Genomic DNA, 13,548 nt, shown 5'->3' on the forward strand with positions numbered 1-13,548 from the left:
ATCACGAGTTCAAGGTGTTGACTTGGCCTCCAAATTCGCCAGATCTCAAACAAGTCCAATCCATGGAGGCCCCACCTCACAACTTACAGGACTTAAAGGATCTGCTGCTAACGTCTTGGTGTCAGATACCACAGCACACCTTCAGAGGTCTAGTGGAGACCATGGCTCGACAGGTCAGGGCTGTTTTGGCGGGACCTATACAGAAGGGGGACCTACACAATATTAGGCAGGTGGTCATAATGTTATGGCTGATCGGTGTATATATTAACTGATATTTACAGTACATTTCTATAGTTTTCAAGACTTCCTAGTACAAATCTATATTTATCCATTCCTCTTAAATCAGTAAGCAAAGAACATCAGATTTGTTTTTGTTTTCATTTTCTCCCCATTTGTTTTAAATGTAAACTACTATTGAAGTATTCCACACAAACTCAGGGCATAATTATTCCATCTCCTTCCTGATTTAGAAATGAAATACAGCATTATAGTATATAGACTCCCATAAGAACAACAGGAACTCCAGATCAGTCTTCGCTTAATTGCGAGGTGAAATATTCTCCTTACAGTGCTGCAGAAATCAAGGGTAGTCATTTTTATCCACAGATTGCTCTTGCAGGTGAAATATTGCCACAGGATGCATGTATGTATGCTGATTCTGTGGCTCAGGGCCCATTACCTTCTACCACCTGATCTCCTCTCCCACTCTTAACACCCCCCTTGTGTGTCCTTTGTTCTTTTAATGCATTCCAAGCTTCCCAGAATGCATTGTGGGCAGCCAGCTCTTCACAATGTCCTTAGTGTCTGACATGTTAGAGTGGAAAGCAGCTGCAAACTCCACTGCCTCCACCAAGACTGTACTACCAAGTGATGCAGCTTCAGGCCAAAGCACAGCTATTTAAACCCTGTTAATGAGATTAAGAATGTAGTGCTTTTATAGTTTATACTTAGATCGGTATCTCATTTGAACACATTTTCACATTCACTTGTTTATTGACACATTTATGCGAGACCTTCTTCTGTTTCTAAGCCTTCTAAGTCGGATTTCTCCCAAGCTGATTTGAACTCCCAACCTGGTTTCTTGTAGTCAAGAGGTTTGTAGATGTCATCTTGCGAAACTGCAAAGCGCACAATGGAGACAGCCTGGTATTTGTTTACTGGAACTACACTTAATAAGCTATGCTGAGAATTATCGATTGAAAGTTAGAAATAATGGATAAGCCATTATATGAACAGCACTAAACCCACGCTCAATTTGATGGGAGATGTTTAGGCTGCGATAGCAAAGGAGTCTTACCATTTCAGTGTTTAATCCAGGCTTCCCCCCACCCCCAGAAGTCATCAGTTTGTTATTTAATTAAACTGATGGCATGATTAATCTCTTGTTAATCTAATTTGATTCATAATCGGCACAAAAACATGGAAACGGGGTGCTGACTGAACTGGACTACCTTCAGCTGTGTTGTAATCATGATTTACATTTTCCATATAGAAAAAAAGTGTATTTATATGTATTTCTTCAATCATTTAACAAAGTAACTTTGACCTAAAAATATTGCAATGTTCCTGTATAGATGAGTAGTAAGGCTTTGTCATCTACACTGCTGAAGGAGGAGATTTCTCCAGACTGATTTGAATATCTCCGTACTGTTTCGAGGCTCACATTTCCATTATATATATCCCTCCTGAAAGGATACCGAACCTTACTGCAAAATTGTTAACATTTCAATTTCTCCTGCTCCTCTCAGGATCCTGTCATGCCATCCCAGGAGCCCCCAGTAGATGAAAAAAATGACGAAGTGGACCTCCCTAATGAAGAATCGGACGGAAGTAGGTCGCTCCTATGTCCTCCTGAAGGGCAGGGGCCTGTCCTCTATAACACTGTCCCTCTGGCTTCCCTGTGCTACCAGAAGAGACCATTGCAGCCTTTCTCAGTGCATGATGCAGAGTTAACCCAGATTTCTTGGGCTGAATTCAGCAGTGACCTAGTTCAGCACCACAGCAGTGTGATTTTGCACATGTGAAAGTCATGTGGTGCCCTCTGCTGGGGATAGGCTCATAGTACAGAACAAACAAATTACTCTTTTAATGCATTTTTACAGGCGTGCATCATACTGGGGTACAGAACTATCAGCCTTGTGCTGCAGTCCTGAAGCTGTACAGCTGTGAAAGTGATTACACATTAATATTTGATTTATGTACCAATTTATTTTAGTACATGCAATCTTATAAGACAAATGTTGCCTAATCAAATATAGCATTGTTGTTTTAGGTTAAGCACCATACATTCAATCAGGTTTAATGTTTAACACATTATGAAGAAACATTTACTCTGGACTTTATTTGAATCCCTCGTTGATGTTTCATTGTTGTTTTCCGTATATTCCAAGCTGCCTTAACGACGTAATTGCTGTCCATTTGAGAGAGTCTTTGCTTACTCCTGTGCTCTTCCTTCTCCTGTCTTGTGTTCCTGGTTTTAGTTTTTGACATTTTGCTTTTAATCGAATTTGCTCTAGTTCCCTTCCTGCCACACAATCGCAAACTGGACAAAGCTGAGGATGATTCGCAGGTGAGTTGCTGCAGAAGCTTGGCTGTCTGCGCTTTTTTTAATTCCCTGAAGCAAAGGCAATCAAATTTGTTTGTGTTGTAATACAAGTAAAGTTTAATAAACCCCAGTGTTCATTTTACTCACAGCTGTCCCCTAATGGAAAGAGGCAGACTCTAGGCATGATTTCATTATCCTACAGCAGGCATGCTGAGGTTACTGTAGACACGATTTCATTATAATCGCTGTTTGGCTTTGTTCTCATCCTTCTTGTTAATTAGCCGCCTTGCATGTTTTTTTGCATTGTTTTGTTTGCTTGCTGTTGTGCGTGTGTGTGTATGTGTGCGTACGTGTGCGTGGTTTTTAACCGTTTCACTTTCATAGCGGCTCGTGTTGATCGCTGGTGCTTGAGTCCGTTTTGTGATTCAATGGAACAAATCTGTTGAATCTGTTTTCAATATTTGTCCTGCACGTTTGCTTGGAGATGAGTTGCTACAGCAATAGAACTATTTGAGTTTGGAAAGAACACAAATAAATGCAAAATTAAAGAAATATATGTGGCCAAGCTCTGAAATGCAGCAGTCTTAGGAGACCTGTGTGTGCAATGAAACTGAGAGCCTGGTTTTCATCTGCCTTTCAACTAATTAATTTTCTATGCAGTGGGCAGGTTTCCCATAGTTTGGCCAGAATGGAAAAAAATAAGAATAGAGTGTACATGAGGACTGGGCTCTAAACATTGCCCTGGTCCTTGAAATGTGTTATAAGCAGAGTGCCCATGTGATGCCAGTTTTATCAATGTTATGATGACCCCACCATTGAGCAAACAACCTACCTGAGTGTGATGTATTAGTAGACAGCACTTGTAAATGTTTCTAGGGCCTTGACAGACTCCTCTCTCCCTGGCAGGATATCAAGACTGTGGTGGATGGAGTAGACGGCATTAAAATCTCGCAGGGGCTGGGACTGGTGGACTTCGACTTGATCCGGGTGATCGGGCGTGGCAGCTATGCCAAGGTGCTCCTGGTCCGGTTAAAAAAGAACGACCAGATCTATGCTATGAAGGTGGTCAAGAAGGAGTTGGTGCACGATGACGAGGTGAGTGGCACAAGAGCCAGGCCAACAGGGTGTGAGATTAGACGAAAAGGTAGCAGCCGGGTGTAGGCTAGGAACAGTTCATCAGCTGCTTAATACCTGGAGAGATGATACGCTGTCTCAGCCTGATAATATAGAGCATTATTTGATTAAGAACCAGCAGTAGATCACTCAAGACCTGGATTTGTAGTTAAGATTTGTAAATTGTTTGTAAAAAGCACATTCTATACCAGGGATATAGTGGGATTTGTTGGTGGTTTCATCGTGAAGTTTTATTTTTAATGACTAGTTAATCAGGGTAATATATAGAGTTAAAACATCAGCCACAGGGTGAATGTGCCAGAAATGTGAACTATATGGGTAATGATGCTGTTAGTACTTATAGGCCTTTGAAAAGACTTGTATTTTAATCACCACTAGATGGAGCTATCATCCTGCTGAGAATCTCACTGATCACAAAGTTTTTAGTTTCTGCATTAATATAGAATAAAGACCTTTTGTTTTATATCACTTTAAAGGACACAAAAGTGGAAATGTGTTTAGGATTATTTACTTTTGTTAGCTTTTTTTTCCATTTCTGTAAGGAGCATTGGGGAGCAATAACAAACAAACAATGAAGGACTCTATGGAAAAATTCTGAAAGCTTTGTTATTTAAGAGAAGAAGCCTGGCCAACATTTGTGCTTTTTAGGGATATAAGCATTAAAGTATGTATATATGGTACATATGTTTAGTGTGTGTGTATATATATATATAGGCTATATCATCAGCCTTTGTCAATCCTTTGCTGGAGAAAGGCCTTCCCAGGATGTTTCCACTGTACAGCGTCCATATGTATACATACCCACACATATCTATTTATACCAATGTGTGTGTTTATATTAATCATACATCCATTTATAAGGACACTATAAATATATACACATCTCTTAACTGTATAAAAAATTTGAAAAGTACTTCAATGTTAATTAGTTATTTCCACTGGAGTTTTGATCGCATATGATAAGGTTAAGAAGACATCATTAATGGTCTAATTAGTGGGTCTAGCCTTCATTGGTTGAAGGATTTTCAAATCCCCCTGAGAGCAGAGATATCACATGGCAATAAATTCCTCCGTCCCATGTGCGATTACCAAAGCAACACAGAATGACATGTACGTATTTACTGTCTGATGTCTGGCACAGAGCATGCTGGTCTCAGAGCTTCCCTCGGTCACAGGGGATGTACACCATGTTTAATGTGAACTTAATCAGTGAAGGTGACGGGAAGGTTAGCAAGAGTGCACTCCCTCTAGTTCATGTGCGTTCTGGTGATTTGCTCTTTGGCACAGGGTTCTGTTCCGGTGCTGGGGATTTTAAAGTCAAGGATAAGCCTAAAATACTAATAATACTAATAAAGAGAGCACTATTGGACAGCTTGCTTCCACTCGCCTCTTTTGTTGTTTAATAAGTAACGACTTCCAAACCAAGGCGGAAGAAAAGCCGGCACCTCTGCGTACGTGATGCTGAGGAAGCACAAAGATGTCTTCTATTGTTTGAGCTTTTTTTTTCTTTTTTCTTTTTTTTTTTTTTTTCTTCATCTTTGTCGTCGTCTTCGTCCTTTTTATGTGTCATAATGATGAATAGCATTTACCAATTTGGGTCCGAGCCTTTAAAATTGAATGCATGTGCTCGTGCTGTGTGCGGGAGTCTGTTCTTTGTGCTCTCGCCGTTTGGCTGAATGTTCCAGCGCTGAGGAAGAGAAGGTCTTTCCGCGAGGGTGACCTAAATAAGATCTATTGTGCTGCGGATCTCTTCTCGTACCCCTTTGCCTAGAGATATGAAGTTATACAATGATAAATGTTGCTGGAAGGTACTTCTGAAATTCTGCTGAATTCAGACTTCTGTGAACTTCTGATCTTTTTTTTTTTTTTTTTTTCCCTCTCTCTCTTCCATGGTTAGTGGGTGTCAGTTTCATGATATTTTTTGAATTTGTTTTTTACTAAACAGGTCAAAAGGCAGCTTAATCATTTTTTATATTTCTATTCTATAAAAAAAGTATATTTTTTAAATGCTATGACTGTCGTTCTGGTGGATTTCTCTCAATCCTCTTATCCTACCTGATTTTGTCAGACTCTCAATACAGAGCGGTTTGATAAGCCCCCAGGGGGTCACAGTGCCAGCGCGCTCTCTTCCTGTTCCTGGTGTGAGCTGCCAGCACGCCGTTGGGGTTGAGGAGGCAGGTGAGAGCAGCACAGCGAAGCATGTTTGACACGCTGGTATATGGCACCGTCCTCTTGCAGTGCGCCATGGGTCGCTCAGGTCAGGGAGGAGTTAATCGCATTAAAGAATGTATCTCAAGTCTGAAAGGAAATGAGTTTGGTGGTTGTGTGTTGTATCGCTTGCGCTCATGCCTTCTAAATTCAACACAAACACGGCCTCTTTGCAGAAAAGACAGAGATGATTAAAAGAAAACAAGCCCAGATACGGAATTATTAGCCTTTCGGCCCCACTTAGGGTGGTCTCTCGGTGTAGAGGAAGACGGAAATCACGGAGTGTGGAGGAGCCGGGGGGGCGTCTGTGTGTAGGAGTGCTGACGAATAGAAACAATAGTTTTGAGTCTGTAACCTGCATTGAATAATTTAAGAGGCTAGTCTAGGGATGAAGGGATTGGTGTTTTTCCTCCACAGCATGCATGGGTGGTAAAAACCTTCTGACAAAACCTGGGCTGCAGATTATTCAAAAATGAAGAAATTAAAAGAACGTGGGAGGGGGGGCTTCTTTGTGAAGAGCATGGCTTTGCCAGCTCAAAAGTTTTAACATCTGTCTTGCTTCGTGATTTCAAAGTGTAAGCGTTTGTTTATGTAACCTGCTTTTCTGTGCGCTCACTGGCAGGAAATGAAATTGCACTGATTAATAAAGCTGCTCTCTGTGTTCTCCAGTGTCTGAGCCTCATTAGAACATGTTCTGAAGCAATTTATTAAAACACAGAACGGCGTAGAGGCCGGATCGGGGGGGGGCGGGCGGGTGCTGGATGGCTGGGGTGGGAAGGAGAGCTTCTCATCTCACTCGCTGTTAAATGTCAGGAACTGGAAAAAGGGATAATTTTGCGGTCGTTGAAAATAGAAAACAAAAATTGTAATCAAGGTTATTTATCAGAGTTGTCTATATATTTTTAATGAGTGTTTCACAACCCTGCTTTAAAAATGTCTGAATAAAATTGAATTTTTAAGGAATTGTAAATTACTGGCTTCACCCCCACCTATAGCGCAGCCCCCTCTGGGGTCCCCCGTAGCACTTCACTGCATAGCAGAGGAGTTGCAGAAGTGAGAAATGACTGAGAGGATGATTTAGGTAGACCAGATTGCCTGATTTGGAATTCAGCCAGGGCACTGGGGTTGGCAACCCAACTGCTCTGAACAACGGCATGGGATCTGTGCTGGCCACAGGTAGTGGGCAGCAGTGTGGAGTAAAGGTCAGGGCTCTGGACTCCTGAGCGGCAGGTCATGGGTTCAATCCCAGCTGTTGTGCCCTTGAGCAAGGTACTGTACCTAGAATGCCTTGGTAAAAAGCCAGCTGTATAAATGGATAATTGTATATAAACATCATGTGATATACACTCACCTAAAGGATTATTAGGAACACCATACTAATACTGTGTTTGACCCCCTTTCGCCTTCAGAACTGCCTTAATTCTACGTGGCATTGATTCAACAAGGTGCTGAAAGCATTCTTTAGAAATGTTGGCCCATATTGATAGGATAGCATCTTGCAGTTGATGGAGATTTGTGGCACGAAGCTCCCGTTCCACCACATCCCAAAGATGCTCTATTGGGTTGAGATCTGGTGACTGTGGGGGCCAGTTTAGTACAGTGAACTCATTGTCATGTTCAAGAAACCAATTTGAAATGATTCGACCTTTGTGACATGGTGCATTATCCTGCTGGAAGTAGCCATCAGAGGATGGGTACATGGTGGTCATAAAGGGATGGACATGGTCAGAAACAATGCTCAGGTAGGCCGTGGCATTTAAACGATGCCCAATTGGCACTAAGGGGCCTAAAGTGTGCCAAGAAAACATCCCCCACACCATTACACCACCACCACCAGCCTGCACAGTGGTAACAAGGCATGATGGATCCATGTTCTCATTCTGTTTACGCCAAATTCTGACTCTACCATCTGAATGTCTCAACAGAAATCGAGACTCATCAGACCAGGAACATTTTTCCAGTCTTCAACTGTCCAATTTTGGTGAGCTTGTGCAAATTGTAGCCTCTTTTTCCTATTTGTAGTGGAGATGAGTGGTACCCGGTGGGGTCTTCTGCTGTTGTAGCCCATCCGCCTCAAGGTTGTACGTGTTGTGGCTTCACAAATGCTTTGCTGCATACCTCGGTTGTAACGAGTGGTTATTTCAGTCAAAGTTGCACTTCTATCAGCTTGAATCAGTCGGCCCATTCTCCTCTGACCTCTAGCATCAACAAGGCATTTTCGCCCACAGGACTGCCGCATACTGGATGTTTTTCCCTTTTCACACCATTCTTTGTAAACCCTAGAAATGGTTGTGCGTGAAAATCCCAGTAACTGAGCAGATTGTGAAATACTCAGACCGGCCCGTCTGGCACCAACAACCATGCCACGCTCAAAATTGCTTAAATCACCTTTCTTTCCCATTCAGACATTCAGTTTGGAGTTCAGATTGTCTTGACCAGGACCACACCCCTAAATGCATTGAAGCAACTGCCATGTGATTGGTTGGTTAGATAATTGCATTAATGAGAAATTGAACAGGTGTTCCTAATAATCCTTTAGGTGAGTGTATTGTAACAATTGTAAAGATAAGACCATCTTGTAAGACATGTAGTACTACTAATAACAAAAAGGTAGTTAGGTCTTTCGTATAATACTTTATCCCAAAAAATGACAACTCCTATACAGCCTGGCTGTGTCCTAAAACGGGTTGTGTATAAAAAGCTTTTGCTCTGAGGATTGTTTGTTTGCATTTGAGTATTTGTCAGTCAAACGGTGGGTTGTTGCTTCTCTCTTATTTTAAACAGTATGGGATGTCAGACTGTATACCACTGTAAAACACTGATGAGAATTAGTAGATACATTCATGCAAAAGGAGATCAGTCAGAAGTCAGGACTTTGGTTTTATTTTTGATCTGACCTCATAAGAAACCAGGAAGACCAAACTCTCAGAGCCCTGGCTGTCCAACACATCCAGTACACAGAGTCTGGAGGTCTGAAAGTTGTCTGTTTGGGTTTGTGTGCAGGGGAGCTCTTTCAGATAAAAACCATGTAGTCAAAATAATTTAATAAAACCAATTGAACTGTACCAGGTGATTTATCCAGCTGTTATTTCACCTATTTAGACTCCAGTTATAGATGCAGTGTCTTCAGATAGAGCAGGAGGCTCATGCACAATCATGCACACTGGTTCCATTGTTTGTGTGACAGTGAAAACCTGTCACTCAGGGTGGAAGGTGTGGCTTTGTTATTTTGGTTGCTAAGGTAAAACCCTCATCAGAAATGAATGCCCCCCTTGAGAGTTCAGTGCTGCTGGGACTCAAAGCTTGCTTCATTCCCTCTTGGTTTTTCTCTCTCTCCCTCTCACTCTCCCCCCTTCAGGACATCGACTGGGTCCAGACAGAAAAGCACGTGTTCGAACAGGCGTCCAACAACCCTTTCTTAGTCGGCCTACACTCTTGTTTCCAGACTGAGAGTCGGTAAGCCGTCCTCCTATGAAAGTTAAGAAGGAGCAGCTTCGAGCTGCGAGATACCGATGGGGCTGAATTCCTGTCGTATAATCTGTCAGGATTCCTGTGCAGTTACAGACAAGCAAATACTTAACAAACCAGCCCTAACCGTGAGGAGAAACACAATCATAGACGCACACAGGCTGTATATAGAGTTCATAATCAGAAGTATTCTCCCACTTCATTTGAAACAGTGTTATTCTGGGACTCATTTAGATGAATATACATTGTTCTGTGCTTGTTTATGAATGTATTGTGGTTTGTTGAACACTTATTAAGCCTAGACAAACCACCTAATTCAGTTAAGACAGATGGGGGGTTCTAACAATCACATTAATGAAAAATACTTATTAAACTAAATGAATCGTCAAATGATATTCTTTCCTTGGGAATGTGAATACTTTCAATTACAAATGCCAATGTGCACCTCTGAATGTGTAATCTTCTTGTATGGGTATTTAACAAGCTGGGTTTGTTAGTATTCAAATGCCAACAACATATTAGGGAGTTCTAGCTTGTTTATACAGTTTTTCACAGTGAATTTAACTGCTGCTGCAGTCGTGTGGGATAAAACAGCCAAATGCTTGGCTTCAGTGAGCCTTTAACAAAGAGATGATACCCAGGGAAGATGACAGTCAACACCCACCACTTCAAGCCCAGCTGCCAAAAAAATATGACTTGAGGTGTGCTCTCTGTATTGTATTGCCTGGAAAATGCTCGGTCGGGCTGAGTGAAAACTCCAGCTGAAGTTTTGGTGTGTTCCCAGCACCACCACCCACACTAATTGTTGCTAGCAGGAGAGATGTCTGAAAAATGGACAAGTCACTTTGGAGAGATTTGTACAAATTAGGTCAGTGATCTTAGACCTTAGGCACGGAGATCTGCGCTAAAGTGTAGGTATGCCACGCCGAACCGATTTCCCTAATCTGGTTCTACAAGCTCTTGCATGCTGTTACCTAACTTTACCTTCTACCAATCAGAGCAATGCCTGCAGGCCTGCTAGATTAAGTTGCACTGGGAGCAGTAAATTGTCAAGGTGCCCTATGAAGCAGGTTTCAGCTTGCTTGTGACAAAAAGCTCATGTAATAATTAATGAAAAATGTACTGTTTATTATTTGGAATTAAAGGGGCCTGTCAGGGCTTCCAGAAATTAAAAGCAACCTGAGCCCCAACCCCATCTGTTATTCACTGCTTGTGGCTACAATGTCATAACCCTCTGAACTATGTTTTGGTTGAATCTCTGTTAGACGCTGCAAACCCAGTTATCATCGTCTACTAATTTCCATCCTTCCTTCTAGGACTCTTTCAAGCAATTACATAAGGGGATTTTGTACATTTATAGATGGTTTACAAATAAGTACTGATGCATGTAATTATTCTGTCATTTGTGTATATTTTTAAGGTCTTTTGCAGACGTTTGTGACAACTGGTTAGTGCCTCTGTCCCCCAAGATGAATCAATAAAAAATGTATATATAACACAAGGAGCACAATAGTGGCAATGTCCCAGGCAATTTGCATTACATTTTCTAGACAATTGCTCCCCCCCTCCCCTCAGCTTTTATAGTTTACCCATTTCGCCACAAGAGCCCAGCCGTCTCAATTGCTGTTAAGCCTGAAAATGGAGATTTTATTATCAATTTAGCTCCGGTGGCTGTGAGATTACAACATATTGGGCGTCAAGAACTAAATCACTGATTGCCCAGGTCAAAGATACTGTCTACAAAACAACAACAACAACAACACTAGCCTTTTTTCAGTGGCCTGTTTCAGCATTCTGACATTTCTCATATTCTCCCCCCATTTCAGATTGTTCCTCGTGATTGAGTATGTCAATGGCGGTGATCTAATGTTCCATATGCAAAGGCAACGGAAGCTTCCGGAAGAACATGCACGGTAAACAGCTTTAAGTTGGCAGTCCCCGGTGGTAAAGATGAATGGCTGCTAGAGAGTAGACTCTTAAGCAGATGTTACCATGAGCTGATTTCACAAAGCATTTCATATGAGAGGAACTCATCTCACATTTTCGAGTTATTGTCTGACACTCTGGGTAGCAGAATGCATTTAGATAGCTAGATTCCCCCCTCAGATTCCTAACCAGGTATCATATTCAAGTTGGAATGACGTTGATATACGGCATCTCTCGGCTTAAACGTCACTTGATGTTATTTCAAAAGGTTAATACTAATTGATCATATCTATTCAGCGTGCCTTACTTAAATACACAGACACTTGTCAGCAGCATTTTGTCACTCATTTGTGTACTGATTTAATTGGCAAAACATGCTCAGTTTGGGTTCGCAGTTTAGTACCATAGGAGGAAAAGGTTAGAAAGGCAAACATGGATTGTGGAATTGGACTTCTTACTATGTTTGTTCATTTATTATAGATTTTATGCAGCTGAAATTTGTATTGCTCTTAACTTCCTCCATGAGAAAGGCATCATCTACAGAGATTTAAAACTGGACAATGTTCTCCTGGACCATGAGGGACATATCAAATTAACAGATTACGGGATGTGCAAGGTGAGATTCCCTCTCGACATCTGCACGTAGAGCCAGACTCATCCTACTGGGAGCGACCTGACACCTTGGTGTACAATTGATTTACAGTGTTGCAGTTTTGTCATTGGTGTTAGATAAGAAAATTATCACTTCCTTCCAGGGGTAATTAGCAACATAACATATAAATATGGATGTATATAATATTTCCTTTATAGTTACAACACATACAATGAAACCTGTTTATGCACCAAAATCAAATATGAGGTAGTTAAGGTTGTGATTGTTTGTTATGTTCCTAAGGGCAAGGGCTAAGGACAATCACCTGTGTCTTTCATTTTAGGAGGGCATAAGGCCTGGTGACACTACCAGTACATTTTGCGGCACGCCAAACTACATTGCACCTGAGATCCTTCGTGGTGAAGATTACGGTGGGTTTGTAGTGGAATTATATATTTTTTAAGTCTCTTGTTTTATTGTTTTTGAAGTGTCTCAGTGTGAAGGCAGTCACGGCAGTGTCTGGTCAGGGTAACACTGTTTGCTTGTGTTGTCAGGTTTCAGCGTGGACTGGTGGGCCCTTGGGGTGCTGATGTTTGAGATGATGGCAGGAAGATCCCCTTTTGACATCATCACTGACAATCCAGACATGAATACGGAAGAGTACCTGTTCCAAGGTGGGTTGTTTTTAGAGAAAGGAAGCAATTACAGGTCACTTTGTGCAAATTTTGATTTTATATTTGATGATTATATTTATTTTTCTATTTTATAAAACAATTCAACTTAAAATGACTAGATTTTTCGTTGATTTGTTAAATAGATTGACACGATGACATTTCAATCAGTTTGTCTCAAGCAAGATGTTAAACAACTCGTATAATTTCCAGTAACTCTTCTTCATATAATCGTTTCCAATGCAGCATGTCAACATTTAAAAATATATTTTTCCCCATCCAGCTTTGTATGTTTTATGCACCTTAATTGTTAAGCCATTGAATAGCAGTCTGCTGAATAGCTGACACTGTCTTTTATATCGGTGTTATTATACCTTTAAAATCTACTCCTTGCGGTAGAAAACTGTACACTTCTTTGTTTGATAACATACACACAGACAACAATGGTGTGTGCGGTTGAAGTCACTGAATGATACATCGATGTTAGAACACAGAATTGACCCAGGTTAAAGGCCAAGTTCACACAGCCTTATCTGTGGTTGCCTTTTATTCTCGTTTTGCAAAATAATATTTCAAAGCAGAAGAGTGGGTTTCTGTATAGACTGGCTTTGCTTTTCATACGGTTCCTTTTATTTATTTCTTCTGTATTATGAGCCGGGGTGTAGCAGGCAGCCAGTCAGAAGGGCCTTGTGCTCTCTGGTCTTTCCCAGAGGAGCTGAGAGAGATTTTGCCCAAACCAAGACATCTAGCTGTCAGCTGCAGCTTGGGTTGTCTTCAGCCCCTTCTACAGCATTCAGCAGGGTTCGAGATCCCGCCTGAACATGAAAAACAAACAGTCTCCACAGTGGCTGCCTGGCCATATGCTTTCAGTAGAGTACGGGGCCAAGCGTGTGACTGGCAAGGAAGATTGAAGGCAGATGCTGTTGCATTTGTCATCCTGGATTGGGGAGGTTCCAAAAACCCGTACAGAACAGATATAGAGAGAGCAGCCAGGCTCTACTTGA

General features: G+C 41.5%; 1 protein-coding gene across 1 annotated transcript in view; it reads left to right on the top strand.

Annotated features, from left to right (window-relative positions):
* Window positions 1-13,548, top strand: part of prkcz (protein kinase C, zeta) — a 148,762-nt gene that overhangs the window by 113,199 nt on the left and 22,015 nt on the right. The window contains exons 8-15 of the mRNA XM_066691228.1: window positions 1,749-1,830; window positions 2,517-2,569; window positions 3,452-3,640; window positions 9,246-9,343; window positions 11,182-11,268; window positions 11,762-11,897; window positions 12,217-12,304; window positions 12,428-12,547. Coding sequence (XP_066547325.1) covers window positions 1,749-1,830; window positions 2,517-2,569; window positions 3,452-3,640; window positions 9,246-9,343; window positions 11,182-11,268; window positions 11,762-11,897; window positions 12,217-12,304; window positions 12,428-12,547 — 853 coding nt within the window. The remainder of the gene's footprint in view (window positions 1-1,748; window positions 1,831-2,516; window positions 2,570-3,451; window positions 3,641-9,245; window positions 9,344-11,181; window positions 11,269-11,761; window positions 11,898-12,216; window positions 12,305-12,427; window positions 12,548-13,548) is intronic.

This window comes from Amia ocellicauda, chromosome 18, assembly GCF_036373705.1.
Source record: "Amia ocellicauda isolate fAmiCal2 chromosome 18, fAmiCal2.hap1, whole genome shotgun sequence".
NCBI lineage: Eukaryota > Metazoa > Chordata > Actinopteri > Amiiformes > Amiidae > Amia > Amia ocellicauda.